The sequence below is a fragment of the Podarcis cretensis genome (assembly GCF_951804945.1).
Source record: "Podarcis cretensis genome assembly, chromosome: 9".
NCBI lineage: Eukaryota > Metazoa > Chordata > Lepidosauria > Squamata > Lacertidae > Podarcis > Podarcis cretensis.
The window spans coordinates 41,112,209-41,136,477 of record NC_137178.1 but is presented as its reverse complement, the minus strand read 5'-3'; the positions used below and the strand labels follow the sequence as shown (position 1 = coordinate 41,136,477).

General features: G+C 43.5%; 1 protein-coding gene and 1 long non-coding RNA gene across 2 annotated transcripts; both read left to right on the top strand.

Moving 5' to 3' along the window:
- The first annotated feature begins 1,662 nt into the window (after nucleotides 1–1,662).
- Nucleotides 1,663–23,856, top strand: TMEM154 (transmembrane protein 154). The gene is made up of 6 exons (XM_079990485.1): nucleotides 1,663–1,958; nucleotides 11,574–11,891; nucleotides 17,110–17,137; nucleotides 17,515–17,600; nucleotides 19,866–19,923; nucleotides 23,120–23,856. Exons 1-6 carry the CDS (start codon nucleotides 1,895–1,897, stop codon nucleotides 23,133–23,135), a joined length of 570 nt encoding a protein of 189 aa, XP_079846611.1. The 5' UTR covers nucleotides 1,663–1,894; the 3' UTR covers nucleotides 23,136–23,856.
- LOC307224043 lies at nucleotides 19,933–20,789 on the top strand. The gene is made up of 2 exons (XR_013842391.1): nucleotides 19,933–20,360; nucleotides 20,729–20,789. It is a non-coding gene; the product is annotated as an uncharacterized lncRNA (long non-coding RNA).
- Nucleotides 23,857–24,269: the final 413 nt, after the last annotated feature.

Here is a 24,269-nt window from a genome sequence, read left to right as displayed (position 1 = left end):
ATGAGTCTTTCTCAATGCTTTCTGGAGAGATGTGGGCTTGGACCTGGGAATTTTAGAAAGTGGAGCTTGTGATCTCTGCCACTGAGCTTATGAAACATAACTCACATGCTGCTTTGGGACAAAACAGTGTACAAGCTTTCAAGCTTCCCAGAACTCTTTATATGTCTACAAAAATAGTGTTATGAGTTTGTGGGGAGTGAGACACTCTAAGATTCTGGGTCCAATAAAATTGAGAACTAATCAAGGTTTGGGGGAATTAAACTGTGCCCAACAACCTGATGATGGCTTGCTGAGTGAGAGTTGTTAGGGCAGAGGTCGGCAAGGTTTACTTCGCCTGGGCTGGTTCACTCCAGCAGAGATCCCTCCGTGGGCTGGATTGCGCGCGCCCATGATTTCTGGCATCTGCGTCTGTGCAGACGCAATTTCCGGCGCTGCGGAAGCAAGCCCCCGCACCACGCTGTGGGGACTCACCAAGCAGGCAGCTCGGTTCAGGGGCGGCTCATGGGCCGGTTAAAAGACCCCCATGGGCTGCTTGTGGTCCATGGGCCTTAGGTTGCCTACCCCTGTGTTAGGGGAACAAAGCCTGATGGCGGCCAAATCATTAACCAAACGGGGCAGGGAGATGGGCAACTAACAGCATAGGGGTGTGAGCCTCTCCTTCATGTAGAGAGGTAGTTAGCAGGAGACAAAAGGCTAGTTTTTCGAATGGTACTTGGCAGTGATGTGCTGGCAAAAACTGTGAGAGGCTGTAAAAAGGAGACAGAGGGCATGGCTGATTTCTCTGCTGGATCCAAGTTCACTGTGCCTATGGGAGAAGCAAGAGACCCTCTTGGAGTGTAGTGCTGGGAACCCTCCACAGTAGGCTCAGGTGGTATTGATGTGCAAGTAAGCCATATATCATAAAGACATAAAGCTGTGCCTCATTTCCAAAGGTAACACAAATCTTGGGTAACTGCCTGGAACCTCTGGAATCTCGCCCTGCTCGGAGATTGGGGTAGCATGTAAAGCTTTTTGCAATTTTTTAAAAAGTCCCATTTTCATGGTCAGCTGGTACAGGAACCAAATATAGTCCTGTCAGGGGCAGCCTGTCCCATTTCGCTGCTTGAGGCGAAATGGGAAGGCGCAGCCCAATTGCCAAAACTTCCCTTATCTGGGTCTGGTGGCAGCGCCTTTGAAGCAGCAACAATGGTGAGTTCTGGTAAGATATGATATTCCAGTGAGATCCCGCTGGTGAAGAAGTGGTGGTATAGACAGGGTGTCTGCAGTGGTACCAACAATGGAGGGGGTCTGTCGCCTGAGGCAGGTGCTTCACCCCCCCCCATGGGTGGGCTGGCCCTGGGTACCAGTTCCTGGCACACTGTGTGTGTGAAGAATTGCTGGTCCACCACATCAGATAGTTTGAGAAACAAACTTTCATTTTAAAAAGCAATATAAGAAGCCGCCTTAAAGCAAGTCAGACTGTTGCTCTATCAAACTCACAGTGACTAGCAGTGGCAACTGAGGATTTCAGACAGGAGTATTTCCCAGCCCTACCTAGAGATGATAAGGATCCAACCTTTTTTGCATGCAAGGCATGTACTTCATCACTGAACTAGATGTATTTGAGGCATTCTTGTCTGGGTGGGAAAGAGACTGTCAGATCTTGAAAACAAGAGAGGATTGCGAGATTCTCACGTGGATTTTCCTGGTGGTTTCTTTAGCTGAATCAGCAATCGTTGCTCATTTGACAGGCCCAAACTAAATTGCATCACTTCCTACGAGCAATCAGACATAGTGCATCTCCTTAAGGCATCTTACACATCCAACCACACAGGCAGGAAACAGGAAATGTACATATTCTGTACAGCCAAGGGAGAATGAAACAAACTTCGTACCTGATCACAGAGACGCCAACATGCAGAAACACAACTTTATGTTGCCTTTATTTCTGTTGCTCAGCGAAAGACCTGCTTGCTGTGGTAAGTGGCAGTAACATGCTCTCTGCATTGTTAAGGAGAACTAACGATAGAGGCACGTTTTATGCTTGAGGCTATGGAACTGTTTTGAAGTGTCACACCCAGAAAATCTGGTCCCTGCAAAGGCTGTCTGTACAAACTTGCACTCTGTCTTGTAGCTCTTCTTCCCAACAGTTTGCTGTCTTTTCTTTCCATGGATCCGGCTTGAGCTACAGATCTGAGGTGTGTTGAGATGTGTGTGAAGCCTTTGTTTCTGAATCATTGCTGGTTCTGCCGTATGAGTTTTTGTATATATATATTTTTTAAAGTCCTGTGCTTCTAAGACTGCGGTCCTGTGCACACTTGGCATGAGCACAGCTAGACTCAGTGGGTCTTTTCTCTAAGAAGACAGGCAAGGACTGCCTTGTAATATCGGTATTTTATGGGCAAATAAATCCACACTCTCATTGTTATTGTGATAGCTGAATGTATCAAATTATTGGGTAGTAAGCTCCTAGAAATACTGAGCATGTGGTGCTGTTTAAGATAATGTCAGCCCCAGAGAATGTTTTTGGAGGGCAACACAGCAAAAAACGTGTTCTGGGGTGTTCTTCTTCCCATGTAAAAATAATTGGGGGTGGAATCATTGGCCTAGTTTTATCTTCATATATTTGAGACTATTGGTGATTAAGTTTCAGTCAGAGTTGACATTCAAATTAATGGACCTAACTTGGTCATCTTCATTCATTTCAATGGGTATACTCTAATAAATGGTTGACTCCTATTTAATGTGTCTAAACATGCACATTTTGTGCAAGAGAGACAGAGAGGGTGGAAGTTCTTTGTTTTTTCCTTTTAATCGTAAAAGGGTTGTCTAAGCATGCTGCACCTAAATCCAGCAAATTTACTTCAAAAGCAGAAGTCCCATTTGCTGATATTCATAACTGGTTGTCAAGAAAGTGAAAAAGTTTTTCCACAAAGGTTTGGGTTACAAGCCTGAGAGTTCCTGTATTTGCCTTGTTTTTCTTTCATTGCTTTAAATTACCTAGTGAGTTTGTTCCTGCTTGTACTTAATAATAATATGAAAAGTGTTCATTCCACCTTCTGTGGGCTTCCTCCCTAGTGTCTGAACTGCAACTGTACCTGACCTGAAGATGGTGGGATAAAATATGAAGAGTGACTTAGCAAGTTATTGAAGGATTCTATTATTCATATAATCTAAATCTTGGTAAAACCCTAGACTGGTAAAGCTAGGTTTCAGACAGGAAGAATGTAGTCACAGGCAAATTTTTAATAAAAGCTGAGGTTGGTAGAGAAGAAAAAAGTCTGCAAGCTCCACAGAGATTGAAGAAAATTGTTGCCACAGGAGAATGGCAGTTTGACTGCCCACCAGCTATGGTAAGCTATAAATGATGACTTATTCTGCACAAGGAAATTGTGCCTGCATTGGTCCTCATTGCTACTCCCTGACTGCACAGGGGGAGGGGGAGAAGAGGGTGAAGAAAGAGCTGTGAGTGGAGAGGGGCCTTTTCCCCATCCTTTGTCCCCCCCCTTGGAAATTCAACAATCCTGCTGCACCTGGAACTGGTGCAGAGAGTGCAGCTGAAAGGGAAACAGCTGTGGGCAGCCTGAGGAAGTGCCATGCACCTTGAGCCTAAAAAAGTAAGGCTAGAGTGAGATGCTAGGGCGGGGTCAGCAAACATTTTCAGTAGGGGGCCGGTCCACTGTCCCTCAGACCTTGTGGGGGGCTGGGCTATATTTTTTTTTGGGGGGGGAAATAATTCCTATGCCCCACAAATAACCCAGAGATGCATTTTAAATAAAAGGGCATATTCTACTCATGTAAAAACACGCTGATTCCCAGACCGTCCGCAGGCCGGATTTAGAAGGCGATTGGGCCGGATCCGGTCCCTGGTCCTTAGTTTGCTTACCCATGGGCTAGGGTGGTGTTCACTGTTTCTAGGAACTCTTCTCACTGTGAGACTTCTGTGGGTCAGCTGAGTTTGTTTGGAGGCTGGAACAGAACCCAGAGGCTGAGAAAGAGGGTGTGTCAGAAGGCAAAGGAATTGATATTGATTTCTATATATTAGTAAAAACAAAATAAATAAATAAATAAATAAATAAATTCCTTCCAGTAGCACCTTAAAGACCAACTAAGTTAGTTCTTGGTATGAGCTTTCGTGTGCATGAAGAAGTGTGCATGCACACGAAAGCTCATACCAAGAACTAACTTAGTTGGTCTTTAAGGTGCTACTGGAAGGAATTTTTTTATTTTGTTTTGACTATGGCAGACCAACACGGCTACCTATCTGTAACTGTATATATTAGTAAGTTTGTATTAATATAATTTTTTATCTATAACTGTGTATTTTGTAATACTTTGTTTAAGTTGTCTGTTGTTTCCTGTACACCACTTCAATATATATTTAATATTTTAAGCGGTATAGAAATTAAATAATCAACCAATAACCAAGGAGCGTCTCCACCCCATTGTTCAGCCTGAGGTCCAGCTCTGAGGGGCTTCTGGCGGTTCCCTCACTGCGAGAAGTGAGGTTACAGGGAACCAGGCAAAGGGTCTTCTCGGTGATGGTGCCCGCCCTGTGGAACCCCCTCCCATCAGATGTAAAGGAAATAAACAACTACTTGACTTTTAGAAGACATCTGAAGGCAACCCTGTTTAGGGAAGTTTTTAATGTTTGATGTTTTATCGTGTTTTTAATATTCTATTGGGAGGCACCCAGAGTGGGGAAAACCCAGCCAGATGGGCAAGGTATGTATATGTATGTATGTATGTATGTCTGTACGTTCATACGTACGTATGTATGTATGTATGTATGTAAAGGTAAAGGGACCCCTGAACATTAGGTCCAGTTGTGGATGACTCTGGGCTTGCGGTGCTCATCTCGCTTTAATGGCCAAGGGAGCTGGCGTACAGCTTCCGGGACATGTGGCCAGCATGACTAAGCCGCTTCTGGCAAACCAGAGCAACGCACAGAAACACCGTTTACCTTCCCACCAGAACAGTACCTATTTATCTACTTGCACTTTGATGTGCTTTTGAACTGCTAGGTTGGTAGGAGCAGGAACCAAGCAACGGGAGCTCACCCCGTTGCGGGGATTCGAACCGCTGACCTGCTGATCGGCAAGTCCTAGGCTCTGTGGTTTAACCCACAGCGCCACCCACGTCCCTTACCTATGTATGTATGTATGTATGTATGAATACATACATACATACATACATACATACTGGTAATCACTGGGAGGAAACAAATCACAATCCCTAGTTTTGCGTTATGTCTGAACCAGGGATCATGGTTTGTTTCGCTCCCAACATATCACAACCTCGGCAAGGTTTGTTCGTGGCTTAACCAATTGTGGTTATTGGAGCAAAGCAAGCCACAATCCTTAGTTAGAATGCAATGCTAAGCCAGGGATCGTGCTTTGTCTGCTCCCTGTAAAAATGGGAAAGATCAAGGAGAACCAAAGTGGGGGCAGTTTGCTTGTGTGTGGTAAGCCATGGTTTATGACATGGGTGGAGTACCCTTTTGGCCTGGGTGAGACCACCATTTGTCTCCCCTTACCCTACAGATGTGGCGTCACCCACCTGTAAACCATCAAATGACTCATAGGTGGACACATCCACCTGTCATAGAAGACCCACAGGGTGTGGGGGGGTCTCCTTTGCCATAGGGAAGTCTCTGGATTTTACCTCCCAATGCTAATCATGTAGAATTTGCAAAGCAGTCCATAAGAGAGATGTTAAGAACATCTGTTAAGAACTTTGGGTGCATTAATGTTTTGCCTCCTGCCATTTCTTGCAACAGCTTGAGACGCTAAGCTTCTGAACTTTTAAAAAACCTCTAAGGAAGTTCTTGCGAAAGGCAACTTCCGAAGAAGAATGAAAGTCTGAAGCGGCTTCTTGCTCAGACAAGTTTCAAGGAAGAGAAAATATTTTAAAGCATATTAACTTGAAGTATAAATCAAATGCTAGCTTAGGCCTCTGGACAAAATATATGAGCATTTTAGATAGAAATGGCTTTCAAGAAACAAAAGCAGATTTCTCATTGTGAAATAGCCAAGTGCTGGATAAAACTCATCCACAAGCTGGCTTGTTGACGACAGGCTCGGGAAACGTTCCTGGATTTCGCAGCATCGCTTGCCTGTCTCCGTATCAAATTTCCAACGATTATTAAAATAATACCATTGTTTGGATCCTCTCCAAACACCTGATCATGATTAAAGACTGAATTGAAGAAACAAGACTCCTCAGGTGTTTGAACCCTTTGACACTCATAAGAATGTCAGAAGAACCCTCCTTACTGGATCAGACCAAAGTCCTGTTATTTACACTAATATGTGCATTTATATGCACACTTTACCCTGATACATGCATTTATGTACATGTTGCTTGGCTGGAGAACTGCATTACAATGTTCAAAGAAAGTGTGAATGTTAAAGGATGGCTGTGTTTCTGTTCACACCTTGTTTCAGAGAGTGAGAATTTTGTAAGCTAGACCTTAAAATCCAAACTGAATCAAATTTCTCCCCATCCTTATTCACTTCAAGCTGAGTTAGAATATCCTTAATGAGGCTTAGGAGCCTGCAGAAAATAGTAATAACTTCTCCAGACAGGCAACACTTTTGAGACAGCTCTCTAGGAACTGACTCCTGACTCCTAGTTGTTTCCCTTCAAGGGCCTACATGCCAGATAGTTGGTTGATAATGCATATATCACACATTCTGTCTCTGATCCTCCTAACTGAGCCCAAATTGTAGCCTAATCTCACAAATGCTTACTTGTATGAAAGTTTCATTAACTTAAAAAGGTAAAGGGACCCCTGACCATTAGGTCCAGACGTGGCCGACTCTGGGGTTGCAGCGCTCATCTGGCTTTATTGGCCGAGGGAGCCAGCTTACAGCTTCCGGGTCATGTGGCCAGCATGACTAAGTCACTTCTGGTGAACCAGAGCAGCGCACGGAAACGCTGTTTACCTTCCCACCGGAGCGGTACCTATTTATCTACTTGCACTTTGACATGCTTTCAAACTGCTAGGTTGGCAGAAGCTGGGACTGAGCAACGGGAGCTTACCCCGTCGCGGGGATTCGAACTGCCGACCTTCTGATTGGCAAGTCCTAGGCTCTGTGGTTTAACCCACAGCGCCACCCGCGTCCACTTTCATTCACTTAAATTGTCCTTAATTCTGGGCATATATTCTTAGCATAACCTCTAACTTGGGAGCTGTTTCACAAGAATGGTTGCAGTACTCTATCAATAGTTTTTTTTAAATTGTTCAGGGCCGCCCCCCCCCCCCCCCCCCGTTTTAATGTTTATATCAAACCTGCAACTGACCTACTTTTCCTTCTGTGAATGGAACTGAATCCTGGATATGGTGTGGGTGGGGTGGGGTGGGAAAATGGAAATCACATTTCCTTCCTTAGGTATTTCTTGGGGGGCAACCAGTTTGAAAACTGGAGACACGATGGATAGATGTACCCCGGGGTGGGGGTGGGGGAAGCCTGCCAAAGTTCAGACAAATAGTTCCATGGATTTTTGTTCTGGAGATTTTACTTTAGTTAATAAAACACCAACAAGTGGAAAACCCACAGTTTTTCCTTCTGCTTACCTGCTCTCCCTACATGAAAGTGTCCTTTCTGAAGAAAAAAAGAGAGTGTGTTATGATTTTAATTGTGTGGGGTTTTTAAAGGAAAAATAATGATTGGGAATCAAGCAGACCACCTCAGTAGTCAAACTCTACTGCTTACACCCTGCTCTCACATCCAAAACTCAGAGGAGAATGATGACCCACATGTTGACTTAAACATCACTCCCCCAAATTCCTGAAGTTAAACCATCCATCAAAACTAAATACCCACCCCAGCTCTCTCCCCCTTCTCCTTTACAGCTCCTCCTATCTCGAACTCACATTTTCAGTTCCCTGTGTTACTTTAGAAAAGGGGGGACGCTCCCCTGAGGACACATTCCGCCATGTTTCTTAAGACGCATGCCAGTAAAAAGGAGCATTAGGAGTGGTGATGAATTCTCCTTTAGTTGGGAACATTCTTAATGGGAGGAAATGGAAGAACAGCTTTTCTCTTCTTAAATAAGTTGTTTCTGGCATGGCTACAATGAAATACTTTTGAAGTTACTTTCATACGTACATAATATTGGAGGGCATCCCACAGCAATTGTAGTGATTTCCTTTCCTTTTAAGAACAAAAACGTTGATTGAATCGATACAGTTTTACAAGTAATTTAAAAAGAGAGAAAATGGCATTTGCTTACCTACCTGCTCATGTGATTCAGCCCTTCTTAGATTTTAGAGAGGTGGTTTCTTCAAGTAGCAGATTTTTGGGTATGGGGGTCTTGAAAGGGCAGCAAATTGTTACCTTTTTAGTTAATTATTCTTGTATTTGTACTCTCAGGGAGAGGCCTTTGTAGGATTTTTTTTTTGGGGGGGGGGATACCATTTTCTATTCAATCCTAGGCAGCAAAATGTATTGGGTTTGGCCTCCTCAGGGAAATCTGTCATCTCAAGGGTATTTTATTACCAGTCAACCACTGGCCTTGCTTGCTGAGGCTGATAGGTGCAGGACCAGCCTAAGACATTTTGCCACCTGAAGTGAAATAAACAATAGCACCCCTCCCATTCCATGTTCAAATGCTGACCAGGTTAGCATCTGACTTTCACTTCAACCCTGGTGATGGGGCAGAGTCCTCCACATACTTGCGGGCAGTGGCCTAGCTTAGGGGACACAGAGCAGGCCCCAGGGTTCACAGAGCTCTGTGTACTCTCTGCCCATCAGCACCTGCTGTCTGAGGTCAGTGTCTCAATCTATCTAGTGGTAGGATTGGCCCTGGGTGCAAGTTGTAATCCACCACACCACTGGCTACCTCTGCTGCAGAGAGTTCATGCTGGCATCTGTATAAGCAGATTGTGAAGCTGAGGCTCCAGTACTTTGGCCACCTCATGAGAAGAGAAGACTCCCTGGAGAAGACCCTGATGTTGGGAAAGATGGAGGGCACAAGGAGAAGGGGGCGACAGAGGACGAGATGGTTGGATAGTGTTTTCGAGGTTACCAGCATGAGTCTGACCAAGCTGCGGGGGGCAGTGGAGGACAGGAGTGCCTGGCGTTCTCTGGTCCATGGGGTCACGAAGAGTCGGACATGACTAAACGACTAAACAACAACAACAACAACTACGATGAATCCTCCAGCTAAAACTCTGTAGTGCACTTTCAGTGAAATTTCCCTTTCATACTTTTTGGTGACCCCATTTGACACAATGACATCTCTGTCCAATAAAGATGGGGAAAGGTACTAGCATAGGCATGTGGATTGCAGACTTCTGAGATATTTGACTGCAATATTGGTATGTTACATAGCCAACTGTTGCTTATTTTTATCTCTCGGCCCCATCCCTCCCCAGGAGTCTGGCAGCACAACTGGGAGAGTGAAATGGCTTAGACTGAAGTTATTTTGGGAGCAATTAATTTATAAAGCGTCTGAAGTATGTGCTGCTCTCAAAGGCAGGAACAAATATTTACATCTCACCAACCATAACATCAAGCTTTCGGAATGCCTTCTGAATTTGATACTGGGGGGAGAATGATCTATTATCACCGCCTTTTTATTGGTCAGTGCATGTGTGCATATAAAAAAGATTTGCCCTTCCATTCAGTAAGAGAACTCACTTTCTCAAGGGCGCCAGGTCTCACATTTGGATCACTTCACTGTGCTCTTTGCCATGACTCCAAGACCACTTTCTGGAGTAGCCACAGCTAATTCAGAAGCCACCTGTTTGTAGTCAGGATGTTCATTCCTTAGTAGAGATGTTAATTCCTTTTAATAATGAATGGATAATGAATGAATAAGCATAATTGATTTCTTCATTGTCGTGCAAATAAAGGAATGGGAAATAGTAATCCATCATATCTGAATGAAAAACAAAATTAAGGGAAATTTGTTCCATTAGTTTGTGCATTTTTACTTTCCTTTAAAGTGTGGTCCCTTTATCTAATCTGTCTGAAATTTGGCTAGTCTGGTGCCTGAGGATGGAGAAGGGGTGTTGTTGTTTGTGATGGTAATAGAATCAGGGATCCACAAATGCTGCCTAGGCTCCCTTGCCCGCCATTATTTGTGGTAACTACTAGCCCCTTCCCATGCATCCTCTGGCATTCACAGAGAACTTGGGAGAGAAACAGAGTCTGTTCTTATTTGTGTGGGTTATGGAGAGGGTAAGGAAGAATGGAAGTCTTTCCTGCTGTTTGGAAAGGAATCCTGCTATTTCTTACCTGATTGGGGGAAATGCAATGAAAATGAGATCTGCAGGACAGGGATTTGTGTGGTGCTGGATGTTCGGATCACCAGAGGGCAGTTGCCCGTGGTGAGTTGACAAGCGGATTTGTTGAATCCTAAGTAGAATGCAAGCAAATGTCTTATCCCTTAGATAGAAAACACAGAAGTTACAATCAGCAGAAAACAGGTGGGGTTTTCATTACAATCACTGAAAACAACAACTGAACAGATGCAATTCTGACAAATGGAAACTTAAATGAAACTTTAAAATGAAAAACAAACAGTGATTTGTCTCACACACCTCTCATTTTTAATGTGTGTTTCATTGTACTTATTTAACTGAGGTTTTTCCAACCATTCGCTTGCCAGTCTTCCAGATACAGCTGTATGCCTAAAGCTCAGTACAGCAGCTCAACTTTATTCTGCTTTTGAGATTTAGGATTTTTTTTTAATCTTTTGTTCCCTTTTGTTCCAAACAGCTGTATAAGTTTGGAGCTGTTCTGTGCTGCATCTTCAGTATACCTTGTTTGAAAGAACATGTTTTTCGTTGTGAGCGTGTCACGCTGTAAATATTTGTTCATAATTTTTTTGTGTGAATTGAATACTATGTACCATTGTATAATAGTAGCTTTCATAAAGCAAACCATAAATATACTGCCTTTTCTTACCAAAAAAACCAACAAGCCAACTTTATTTTCCTAAATGCTTTGTAGTGATTTGCAAACTCAGTGCTCCACTACAATTTCCTGATTCTAGATTTACAACACACTGGGTTTAACAAATCTCTGTGGAAACCATTATAGATCCAAAGGACACAGTCGTGAGTTGTTATATAATCAGAAGATGTGGGTCACAAGGGAAATGCCGTGTAAGATCCCATTGCCAATAACAGTTTTTGAGCAGCCATGCGGTCAAGGATGCTTCTTGAGGACCGCATCAGAAAATGAATGGATTTTTTTAAAAAGCTCATTTGCTAAAATTTATTTTTAGTTCCAGTTATAAAAATAATAGTGATATATACTTGTCCCCCCCACCCACCCTGGGCCAGATTAAGACCTTTAGAAACCCTAAGCACTTAAAAGATTTTGGGGCCCCCATAGATATATTAAAAATATAAACAATAATAAACCGTAAAATAAAATGTTATGTTTTTGATTAAACAAAACCTACAGTAAGATAGAAAATACTTTTTGTTATACTTTCACTTTATTTATATTTGAGGGGGAAAGTTCTCCTACTTTTTCTGATGGAAAAATTCTGTGGTGACCACTTCCCTTGATACCCTAAGCACATGCTTATTTTGCTTAATGGTTAACCCAGCCCTGTTTCCCCCCATTTGGCAGGCTCTACAACAGCACCGGCAGATGAAGAATATTCAGGGCATGGCTTGACATCACCTGTTACCACAGAAGTACCTGTACTGAATACACTGGGATCACCTACATCTGTTATGATTTTGACAACTAGTGACCAGGGTGTGCAAACTGCCGCTACATCCACAGAAGCAGAGAATTCGGAAATGGAAACCACTGCCTCTGCAGAAATGGAAGACCTACATCCTGCTTTGATATACGGAGTCCCAGCTGCTCTGCTTCTAGTCCTGATTGTTTTGCTGGTTGTCTTCATTGTAAGACGTCGGAAGCAGAAACCACCCAAGCAAGGTAGATATTAAAGTTTCTTGGGGGATGTGTGAAGGACCATATTAGATTACAGTGGTACCTCAGGTTACATACGCTTCAGGTTACAGACTCCGCTAACACAGAAAGAGTACCTCGGGTTAAGAACTTTGCTTCAGGATGAGAAAAGAAATCATCCAGTGATGGCGGGAGGCCCCATTAGCTAATGTGGTACCTCAGGCTAAGAACGTTTTGAGGTTAAGAACAGGCCTCCAGAACGAATTAAGTTTTTAACCCAAGGTAAGGTAAAGGTAAAGGTACCCCTGCCCGTACGGGCCAGTCTTGACAGACTCTAGGGTTGTGCGCCCATCTCACTCAAGAGGCCGGGGGCCAGCGCTGTCCGGAGACACTTCCGGGTCACGTAGCCAGCGTGACAAAGCTGCATCTGGTGAGCCAGCGCAGCACATGGAAACGCCGTTTACCTTCCCGCCAGTAAGCGGTCCCTATTTATCTACTTGTACCCGGGGGTGCTTTCAAACTGCTAGGTTGGCAGGCGCTGGGACCGAGCAACGGGAATGCACCCCGCCGCGGGGATTCGAACTGCTGACCTTTCGATCGGCAAGCCCTAGGCGCTGAGGCTTTTACCCACAGCGCCACCCGCGTCCTAACCCAAGGTACCACTGTGTATATATATATATATATATATATATATATATATATGGAGGAGCAAGATTGCCAGCTTGGCCCCGTGACCGTGGGTGCCCAGTGCCGTAGGTGCCATGCAGTGTGCATGGCCTGGACACTGAAATTTGTGGGTGCCCGGCCCCTTCATGGGGAATTTTGTGGGTGCTCGGGCACCTAGGGCCCCAGGGAGCTGGCACCTATGCAGAGGAGACAACTGGCTCTCACATGCTAAATGTTTGAATTGGATTTAACCCTTGAATAAGGTCTAACTTTAGTTTAGGAGTGAATACTGTGGATGGGGATGAGGATTTCAGCAGCTGGACATTGGGTTGAAGGTTAAGATTGGATCCTATGCTCATATAATTGCATGTGTATGTAATGCATGATAACAATATTCTCTCAGGTTACCTGTGGGGTGACATATATTTTGTCCAGGGTGGCATTCTGTGTGATTCCTCACAGCCCCCAAAACAAAAGAGAATACGTTTTCTATTCACTGTGATAGGGAATAGACCCAGGGGGCAAAGCTCATGGTCTGGAAGGAAGGGAAGATGATTTCTGCAGCCTGTGCTTGAGCACTGGGATTTTGAGCCCTCAGTGCCTCGTATATTCCATGCTGCTGAGCAGTGTTGTTGAAAACCAGGCACATTTCTGAATTTCTCAGGAGACTATTATTTGGCTAAACACAATTCCAGTGCAAACAAGAAATCCCACTTAACCTGGTCTGACTGTGCTTCTTAGTCCCCACTGCTTATCTCTCTTGTCCAGGACAGTTATAATGGGATTTTCTTGGCTTTTCGGCTCTTTCTCAAGGGTGTTTGGCCATAGATAATTCCCCTTGCCATTTTTCTTATACTTGCCCTTATACTTACTACAGTATTGGATTTATGCCTCTCCAATAAAGAAAGAGGAGGAAATAAGGCTGCCTCAAAAATTAATTTTATTCTTCACATTTCCCCTCACAAAGGTCTTCCAGGATAAACGTGGCAATTGCACCTACCGCTTGCTAAGATCCAAACATGCTGCAGGAGAATCATGGGATTGTGATGTCTTTAATCCACCAGCTAGAAGGATAATGCAATCCAGGAAACGACATGTTTCCCTTGACAATGATTCTGCTTATGATGCAATGGAAAGGGGAAACGGGCAGAGCCTTTAGAAAATTTACAGTGAAATATAAAGGGTTGGTAACAATGGGAGAAGCTTTAAGATGGTGATTGGACATGCACAGATTCAAATATTTAAAATATACAAGCAGTGGTTTAATAGTCTGATGGCTAATGAAGCTTTTGAGTATTGGTATACAGGGCAACTGTTTACAGGCATATTTTCAGTTGCAACGCCATGAATTCTTGGCATTGGTTTTTGGTTGTGTGTTTTTCTCCCACTTGTGATACTTTGGCTGAGTGTGCACCATATCTTTAAAGCACAGTCTAGGCACCCCCACCCCAAAGAATCATGGGAACTGTAGTTTGTTAAGGCTGCTGGGCGCTCCATGAGGGTTAAACATCAGTTCCTAGGATGGGGGGCAGCGGGATGCAGTGGCATAGCATGGGGGGCCCACCCGGGCACAAAAATTGTTAGGAGTGCAAAATTTCAACACCTGGTGCTGTTTCAATACAGCTACATGCTTCCGTTGCTGAGCTCCGTTGAAAACAGCTTCTCCATGAGAACCAGGAAGTGACCTCTCCAGATAACAGAGCAGCTCTTCTTTTTTATCTCTGTGGCTGCAATCTCCTGGGTGACGCAGACACCTTAGGGTGACTCAAACCCTGCAATACACACCTAGATTAAAGAACAGGGTAACTTGAGTACATTCTCAACCCAGAAATTTGTTTTCAGTACCAAAACTAAACTCGCAATCCCCATGCACAAAAACTCATTTCTAGTTCCTCTGCTCCCCCCCCCCCCTTTCTTAATTTCAGCAGGGGGGGGCGGAGAGATCTTTCCTTGTTTTTCAAATTATTTTTTGCTTTTTTTTTAAAAAAAAATGTTTATGGATACTCTCATTTTGACTCAATAAAATCACCGGGAAAAGAAATGAAACCGCCATCGGGGGTGGTAACAACGAAACTGACCAATCACCATGCTAGATTCCAACTCCTAATCCACACATTAAATGCTCGCTTCCATCTGAGACTCAGGAAACACTGTGACACGGAAATTAGGCTGCCATCAGGGGTAGCAACAGAACTGATGATTCACTGTGCTAGAGAAGAAACTAAAAAAAATTTTTTTTAGTTTCTTCTCCCAATAGATTCACAAAATATTTAGGGGTATGCATACCCCTGCATACCCCCAGAAAAAGCACTGCTTATTACTCATAAATATACTATTAGATCTACTTTTCCCACCAATGACTGAGGCTGCAATCCTATACAGTTGAACCTTGGTTCTTGAACAGAATCCATTCCAGAAGTCTGTTCGACTTCCAAAAACATTCGAAAACCAAGGCGCGGCTTCCGATTGGCTGCAAGAGTTTCCTGCACTCAATCAGAAGCCACAGAAGCCACATTGGACGTTCAGCTTCCAAAAAACGTTTGCAAACCGGAACACTCACTTCCAGGTTTGCGGTGTTTGGAAGCCAAAACGTTCGAGTCACAAGGCGTTTGAGAACCAAGGTACGACTGTATATGCTTTCATGGGACTGGATCCCATAGAACACAGCTGTTATGGTCCCAGCCTCAAGCAATAGCCAGGACTCTCAGATGGAGGAGAACTGAAGTGGTCAAGTCCATGACTACCATACCACTGGCTGAAGAACACAGTTGGGTTCCTCATCCTGAACCTGAGTCTGGCAGACAGGAACTTGCTGCACCAGGACTGCTCCCTGAACCCAATTCACCCAAGAAGCCAAGCACTTCTTGCTCCACAACACCTGTTCAACAGTACAGGGAGCAACCCCAGAGGAGAATGCACTCATTTATACACCAGGGAATTTTGCATTCCTTTGTAGGCAACTTCCTGGGGGCAACGTATCAGTGGTGGGCAGGGCCAGAAGCAATAGTAGGCAGAGCAATTCTACACACACACCCCATCAGTACCCTCCATCCAGGAAAGCAAGAGGCATTATTGGAGTTTAAGGACACATTCTAGCCAGATAAGAACACCCAAGGAGGATAGTAGGCAGGGTTCGAGATGAGTGCAGCCTGGGAAGAAGGTGGGGCTTGTGGAGCCAGATTGTGGCCCTCCAGGCATTCCATCAGCCTCTGGGCCTGAGGTTTCCTGTTCCTGTTTTAAGTAGCCACACTCCTCAGGTAGCGGGTAGTGGAGCCCTGGAAGAGTAATCTGGACAGAGTGGTCCACTCACTTCCTCCTTCCATTGAAACAAGTGGCTCACTGAGAGCTCTCCGAGGTCCTGCTGCTCCAGGCTGCCTTGTAGAGTACCCCTGCCACACCCCACGAGCTTTTGCTTGAAGTCAGGTCAGGACAACTATGCTGTGAATTATTTGTCATACCAACTGTGAATCATTTGTACTGACGAAAGGTGCAGCCTATATAGCATATTTTTGGGATGGAACTTTCAACAGAACTTGAGGCATTGTGGAGACGGCATGGTTAAATCTGTGGTCCAAACCATCAATGTTTCTGCTGGGAAAAGTGAATCAGTGCCTACATCCTTCCCCCGTCCTTTCTTCCCTCCTATACCTTGCTAGGTATAAAAGACACGTTTCAGTTGTTCAGAAGACAGTTTCCTCCTTTAAAAATACCACATCCTAACCTCCAATGGATGTGGTTTCCCCTCTTATTCCATCTGGTGTTTCATCCACCTGCATCTCTCCTGGCAATTACTCTTTCCTTGGTTTATTTTCCTTTGTTGCTCTGTGCTCTCAAATGCCTTTCTCTCCAGGTTTTAGGTGTTTGTGTGTGTTTGCGTTTTCATCTTGCCCCTTATCTGTAATCTGCTACAGTCTCTGTAAGTAAACAGGTGCACTGCACATGTACAGCATTAGGCTGTGTGGAAGTAAACAATTTTTATCACAGTTGTTGACTTCTCATTATGTTGCTTTCACTGTTGGAACCTGTTATCCTCAAGAAATTCATTGCTTCCAGTCTCCTGTTCACCGCTAGACTCTGATTTGAATATTAATGCAGCTTGGCTGTAGTCAACATCTTAAATTTACCTCAGCTACTAATTTCAACTTGAGCTTAATATCCATTTTACTGCATTTTACTTTCTAGCTGCCTCCAAGTTCATATGTTTTTCTTTCTTCTTCTTCTTCTTCTTCTTCTTCTTCTTCTTCTTCTTCTTCTTCTTCTTCTTCTTCTTTTTGGGTTTGTGCATAATAATTATTCAGGAAGGTAAAGGATGTAATCCTGGCCCAATTTGCCTCATACTATTTCTCAACCTTGTGCCCTCCGGGTATTTTGGATTGAAAAGCATCTGACATCACAAAGCAACAAAGCAAGAATGGATAACCAAGGGAAAGGGGGAAGGGAATGGAGTATAGCTGGGTCAAATCTTGAGCAGGAGCATTCTATTTTGCAATATTTAATTGCCAGCCTACCGCACATCTCTCTATCTCTTTTTTAAATGAATCATTTACTTCTTTCTGAAATGCATTTCATTTTATTTCAGAGGAACTAGTGAGTGAAAGCTGTAAAAGGTAAGACTGCTTCCTGTTCATATCAACAGTTGTGGAACTGTTCTCATGGCCTAGGGCCACATAGACTCTTCAGTATGACAGAACCACAGGTCTTCTAAATTTTTTTAAATGGCTGTAGTCTTTAGGCGATGTCCCCCATATTGCAACAATGGGATCTACTGGACTACTAGTTTATTGCATTAGCTTTAATCCAGATTCAGTAACATTTATTGATTCAACAGCTCACACAATGATGCTCTTTTCTAAATTAAGCACACTGGCAGCTAAATACTTAAATACAGCCTAACACATGGATTGATTTAAAAATGGTATTAAAAATATCTGTCTAACAATTCTAAGCTGCATGGTCCAAAATATGTTTTTGTTTTCTTACTCAGTCCTATTTTTGAAGAAGACACACCCTCTGTAATGGAAATAGAGATGGAAGAGCTTGATAAATGGATGAGCAGCTTAAAACGAAATAGTATGTATCGATCACATTCTACTCTTGGACCTTTTTCTTTTCTAACAAGCCCATCTCTTCCCACCGTCTTTGCCTAAGTTCTCTAAAATGCATTTAAGTCTATAATCTGAAATACTAAAATAGTAGCAGAAGATAACTGCTCTTTAAATATTGAGGGGATTGAAAAATAGATGTGTGTCCCTTTAAGGTGATGTAGTTTTTATTTCAAAGCCTAAATATTTGTAGCCATTTCAATATAGCAAGTGGCTTCTTTGAGAGTGGTGTGTGTTTTAGTATTAAGGAGTGTTTTTTGGCATTAATTTGCGATATGCTTCACCACTATTGACTCATGGCTCCTAGCACTTTTTATTCACTGCAGTCTCCAGGATCATCTTACAGGCGTGTTGCTATGACCACATCGTTTCCTCCTTGCAGTCTTTTTAGGTTTGCTATCTACTCCTCCATTACCTGGAATGAAATCATTGTTTTCTCCACAAGCAGATGGCTAGTTGTGATTATTGTCCAATCTGGAAGAGAGCTGGGCATATCCAATTATTCTTAAACCTATGTCTCCTGGCTTCTTATTCCAATCTGCATGCTTGTTTGCCTCAAACACTGTATATTAAATCAAGCTTCTTGGCACACGGAATGTGGTATCAATATCTTATTCCAAGAGGTTCGCAAAACATAGCTGCTGGGGGGGGGGGGGAGAGACATAAAAACCAGAGAAAGGGCTGAAATACATGTAGGCACCAAGGTGCCCAGACCACAGAAAGTGCCATAAAGTCACTGCGGAATAGTACAAGTGGAAACGTGGGCCCAAGGTTGCTTCCAGATGACCTGTTTATTCAGCATTCGTCCTGATTGGTTTCCACAATGTTTGCGGGAAGGTTATACAATGTCAACTGCTTATTGAACATTCATCCAGAGTTGCTTGCAGGGAGATTGTATGACATCTCATCAAGCAGTTGCTATCCCACAGTTTCCACTGCATTTTCCTCTTACTGTTCAGACTGGTGAAACCCTATGTCCTACAGACATTTTTTGGGGTCACAGCTTGAGTTGATGTATGAATCACTAATAACTTCTGTAAGCATGTACTGTATATCATTTTTGTGCATAGTTATTAGCGACAAGTAGTGATATGAATCCCCCCCCCCAAAAAAAAACCCTGTTCTGTTGGGTTTTCCCCAAATTATTTTGGAGATAATGAGGGGGGTATTAACTCTCTCAAAAAATCCTTCACATAGCTTTTTTTCCAAATCATGCTTCTTGAAAGAAGGACTGTAGAGTAAAGTCCCATACAACTAAACACAGATGCCTTATGTCCAACTTGTAAGGCCTCCAGGGAAGCAAATTGGTAGGCATTCCTTGTCTGCTGATCAGATGACTTTGGGATAGCATTACATATCCACAATATGTAGATGAGGAGCCTACCAAGCAGGCCTTCAGATGTTGCTGGACTTCAGCTCCCACCATCACTCACTGTTGGCCATGCTGGCTGGGCCTGATGGGAACTGTAGTCCAACATCCAGAGGACCACAGGTTAGCAACCCCTGCTCTGGTCTATACCTTTACAGATTTGTGGAAATACTAACAACTAACGGCAACATTGGAGTGAAAAGCCCTGGTGCTTTTATCTCCACCAGATAGGAGAAGTTTATTGGCGTGAACATGGCCATCCTCCTTAGACTGGGCACCAATGCTTAGTTCACATTTAATTTGGCATCAGTGGGTTTGGTGCTCTATCCGTTGCCTGACGCAGTAAGCTGTGGTGAGCCTGACATTACGGTACCTGGCAGAAGACACAGAGCCTGCCTTTAAAAGTGAAGCCCTGACCTTGCTAAGGGTCTTCAAAGTGGGCATGCAGCATTGATGTGCCACTACTCAATGGGTGCTACCCAGCAACAGCATGAAAAGGATAACAGCACACAAACTCACCAGCTGGAGTAATCCAGCAGAACAACAGACGTGACATAAACAATTGTATGTTGGGCAATTTATTATTATCCCTCTTATTTTTAGCTTGTGACAAAGGCAAGGTGTTAGAGATGGGTGCTCTGTGCATATATGTATGTATAAAATAAATAAAACAAAGGTTACTATGGCTTCTGACTTATCCACAAGGGTTTTAAATGGGCTAATGGCTGCAGACATAATAATAAAAATAAAAAATGATGTCCAGGTCCTGGAGGAGTCTACAGTGCAGTCATTGCTATTCAAATTGAACAGACGTTCACAAAATTCCCCAGGCTAATAGTTTCACTGTCTCCAATCTTTTCTTAGCTGAATGTGAATATTTGCCTTCCGTGAAAGAAGAAAAAGACTGCAATGCCAGCCCAAGGTACTTGCGATTCTCCAATTACACTTCTGAAAGGGACACTGTCAGCTTCAATAGATCCAAAATTGAACAATGGTCTCTTCTTCTTTGCAGATGACCCTGAAATATATTTTGCTTATCAACATTACTCTGTTGTTTGAGGCACAGGATAGATTTGCTAGCCCACTTCTGCCCCACCACTGAGAGATGGGGTTTTATTAGTCTCGTTGGTGAGATGGATGTGGAACTTCATTTTGTGAACTGTCCACTGCTAATTCAATATATCTTTTTGGAAGGGATTATTCCTTAGATGGGAGTTGTGTTTCTGTCCAGCTCACTGGTTCTATACATGCTGAGTGGCTAGTATAATAAGAAAATTCAACAATGTAGCTGATATATGTGTTGAAGGTACAAAGACATTTTGTGGTTGCATTTTAAACAGACGATTAGCCACTGTTCTAGTAATTAGGTAAAGGTAAAGGGACCCCTGACCATCAGGTCCAGTCGTGACCGACTCTGGGGTTGCGGCGCTCATCTCGCTTTATTGGCCGAGGGAGCCGGCATACAGCTTCCGGGTCATGTGGCCAGCATGACAAAGCCGCTTCTGGCAAACCAGAGCAGCGCACGGAAACGCCGTTTACCTTCCCACCGGAGCGGTACCTATTTATCTACTTGCACTTTGACGTGCTTTCCAACTGCTAGGTTGGCAGGAGCAGGGACCGAGCAACGGGAGCTCACCCCATCGTGGGGATTCGAACCGCCAACCTTCTGATCGGCAAGTCCTAGGCTCTGTGGTTTAACCCACAGCGCCACCCGCGTCCCGTTCTAGTAATTGTGAACTACAAAAAAAGAAAAAGAAAATTAACACAATGAATGCACTTTCCAAAGCACTTTTTTTCTAGTTTCTTCTTGAATATATCCTAGAATTTGCCATTTGGTTGCCCCTTTACCTCTCACAAGCCACAAACATTAAGGGGAAGAGCTATAGTTCAGTGGGATAACATCTGCTTCCCATGCAGAAGTCCTTGGTTCATTCTCCAGCATTTTCAGGTAGGGCTGGGAGCATATTATGTCTGAAACCCCAAAAAGCCGCTTCTACTCAATGTAAAACAATACTGAGCTAGAGAGACTAGTGTTCTGACTCAGGTTTCTATGCTTTCAATGTTTGTTCTTAGGGTGGCTGAAAATATCCATGTTTGGGGGGCGGGTGGTGGGGAGAAGGGCAATATTTGAAATCACCCACCTTTGCTGCATTTCCAAGATGCTGGAATAAAACGTTGAATGGTCGCTCTTGAAAACCAGCTGTGTAAATCAGTGGTGAGCAAGCTTCAAGCTTGAGGGATCTCCTTTATTTTGACAGGAGCCATTGAGGTCCACCAACCAGAGCCAGTGCAAAATAGCAGCAGGGGACAGAGCCTGATTCAAATAGTGTTTTGTGGGAGGAGGGACAGCAATTGCCTACCGCATCTCATAAACATCTTGAGTTTCTACAGATTAGGGATTCTAAACAGAAACCTCTAAAGCTAGTCTGTGGGGCTGCACTAAGCCATGGTCAAAGGAAACCAATAAATGCTAATATTTTACAGGTGAGGAACATAGAAAGGGGGTTACTTGAAGATTTTACTTGCTATTGTTAAACCCCTGGAAGTCAGAAAGCTTTTTACTGTGACTCACAGAGATCTGCCAGTAGATCCTAATCTACTCTTCGCCCATCCCTTCTGTAAATAAAAGAGCAGCGTGGATTTCTGGGAGGGAGGGGAGGAGAAAGAATCACTGGGACCACTAGGTGGCTCTGCTTTATTATGAATCATGGCTGGCAATAATGTAGGCTTGTGTCCTTTATGATACGCTACTTGAAATTAGATATGTTTTGCTAAGGGAAAAGGCATAGAGAGCTTCAGGTGACAATGAACACCCCTGAGAGAATTAAAGCCTGCGATGCGAGAACAAAGGTGTCTAATCAAGTGCCCTGAGGACACTTCTGTGGACATTTCCTTCAGGGTAATTTGCTGCAGTTCAGTGTAAGCAGTCAGCAGATTTTCTTCACTCAGATAGGCTGGATTGTAGCAACCAATCAGTAAGATTGGGGAAGTGGGGATCTGTCAGCAAAGGTTCTCAAACCATTACAGTCTCATCCAATTGATTCTGTGGTGGGAATGAATTTTTGGATTGTTTTGGTTTGTGGGATCTACTTTTGCATTTTACAAGAACCCACCCCCTCAAGGTTATCCAGATGCGGAATAATGACTCAGGGAAGCAAAGTTGGGTGCAACATGGCGGTTCATAAGTGTGACTTGTGATGGAAACCGTTCGACCCCCCATCTTGGTGTGTGCACCAGGCTGGAATGCCCCTCCTTATCTTCTTGTTATCACCACTCACCCCAACGGGTGAGTGAGGCATCCCAGGCCTGCAGGCCAATTGCCTGGGAGTGGTGGCAGCAAAGAAACTGTTACAGACAGTGAAATCGTGAGGACCAAGAAGGCAGAAAGGGACCCATGGTATAAAGAAAGCAAGGAACGGTAGATAAAGCGCAGGAAGGAAGCTGGCAGGAGAAGATCATCAGTCACTCAGCACATGAAATCAAAGATTTTGCAGGCAATAGATTCTTGAAGGAAATCCCATGCTAATTGCATTGCACCACAGATCCACAGAGATTGTGAGTTTTGAGCTGGCCCATAATCAATCTTGGTTTCTTCTGGTTATCGGTAAGGGAAGAGATCAGAGATTGGCTACAACAACAACCTCACAACAGATCAGGATATGGGAGATTTCTTTCATTGTGCCAACGTGTGTTGCGTTGAGAGTGTGTAAACATACGAATTTCAGTTCAGTCTTAACCTAATCATTACACTTTTGCAGAAAATTAACAGCCTTTTAATTCTGTACAATACTAGGTTCTGTGTAACTCAGACATTTGAATGCTTGATGCTAGTCCAATAGTAAGGTGTGCTCTTTCTCGTTCTATACACACCGTGTGGCAATGGAACAATCTAGGTCAGGGGTTTAATAGTTTTAAAATAAAAATGTGAAGGGCAGGGGGCCTAGGGGGGCCAAGAGGGTATATGAAGGCACTCTTGGGTGTCACACTGGGGACCCCAGGCCTAAGCAAGAACTGACCACATTTAAAAAAAACAACCACCTAATTGTGTGTGTTAGGAAAGTACAATGTTCAAATGTGGAAACACCTGCTAATTATTTTATTTAACAATGTTTACACAGTGACTGCGAATCTTGAAATCAAGAAGGCATTATATGGATTGAAGGAAGAAACAGCAAACCTTACAATTCCTGAGATCTGGATTTGAGTTTCCTTCACCTGAAACAGTCAAGGATGCTAATGCATTTGTCCTTTCCTGCTGCTTCTGTTCCTCATCATGATGACATCACTTCTGCAAAGCAAAGGTCCTGGGGAAAAAATTCTGCTGTGAAATTCAGAAGGAATAGGAAGAGTACAATCCTCTTTCAGACATTTCCCAGAGCAATTCATTCCTGCCCCCCTTGATCAATCACGTTATGGTATTATTTTGTAAGGTTGCCCATTACACTAATGTTTTTTTATGTACAAAGGACACTGTGTCCTTGGTTCTGAATTTCTTTGCTCCTGTGTGTTTAAATCACAGTTCTGAAATACAATCCAAGGAACTGGCATTTAATTTTCTTTCTGGTAATGATGGTGATCCCTCACACAGATTTGAACAGATGAGGGCAACAGAAACGGGCAATCATTCTATAAATGAATGTAGCATGGACATCATTTCAAACAGCCAGGAGCTGTCGGAGGATTTGGGACAAGGAAATACTGCAAGATTTGAAAAGCTTGTATTGTGTCGATATGGATGCTGTCATTATATAGTTGAGTCACTAGATGGTGCTGGACTGGTATCTGAAGCGAGCCAGGAGTTTCCTGTTACTGTTCTTTTTAAAGAGATATAATAAAGTTCTTTTCTAGCTTCCTAGTATGCCCTCTAAGTCTTCCATGACAGTGTTCTACTTTTGGTTTCATGGAGCCCAAACTTCTCTTGTAAATCTTAGGAGCAGGTTTATCCACCTTGTAATTACCTCCAATGGTGCTTGCAAGTCCTTCGGAGAAAGATAGTCTATTGTATTTACTTTCTTGAAAGCTGTTTTAAATTGTTTTTATTATTGTTTTTAAGGCTGTAACCTAGCCTGGGACCTTAAATAAATAATGCTTCAATGGTGGGATATTTCCTCCGAATGCTACTTGCTTAGAAGAAATGTAGAGGATTGAACATAACTTAGGACATGCCAGAGCACAGGGGGGAAAGGTGGTGTCAAGATACCTGGGGTGAATCATTTTTACCTTTCCAAATGCCTTCTGCTCCTCCCTAGCTGACAGAAGTGCTAACTT

Excerpts from the sequence above, each read along its gene's own strand:
- TMEM154 (XM_079990485.1), top strand. The coding sequence starts at position 1,895 with ATGCAGAAACACAACTTTATGTTGCCTTTATTTCTGTTGCTCAGCGAA. Across the intron at positions 1,959-11,573 it reads CGAAAGACCTGCTTGCTGTG|GCTCTACAACAGCACCGGCA; the intron begins GTAAGTGGCAGT and ends CCCATTTGGCAG. Across the intron at positions 17,138-17,514 it reads GTGAGTGAAAGCTGTAAAAG|TCCTATTTTTGAAGAAGACA; the intron begins GTAAGACTGCTT and ends TTTCTTACTCAG.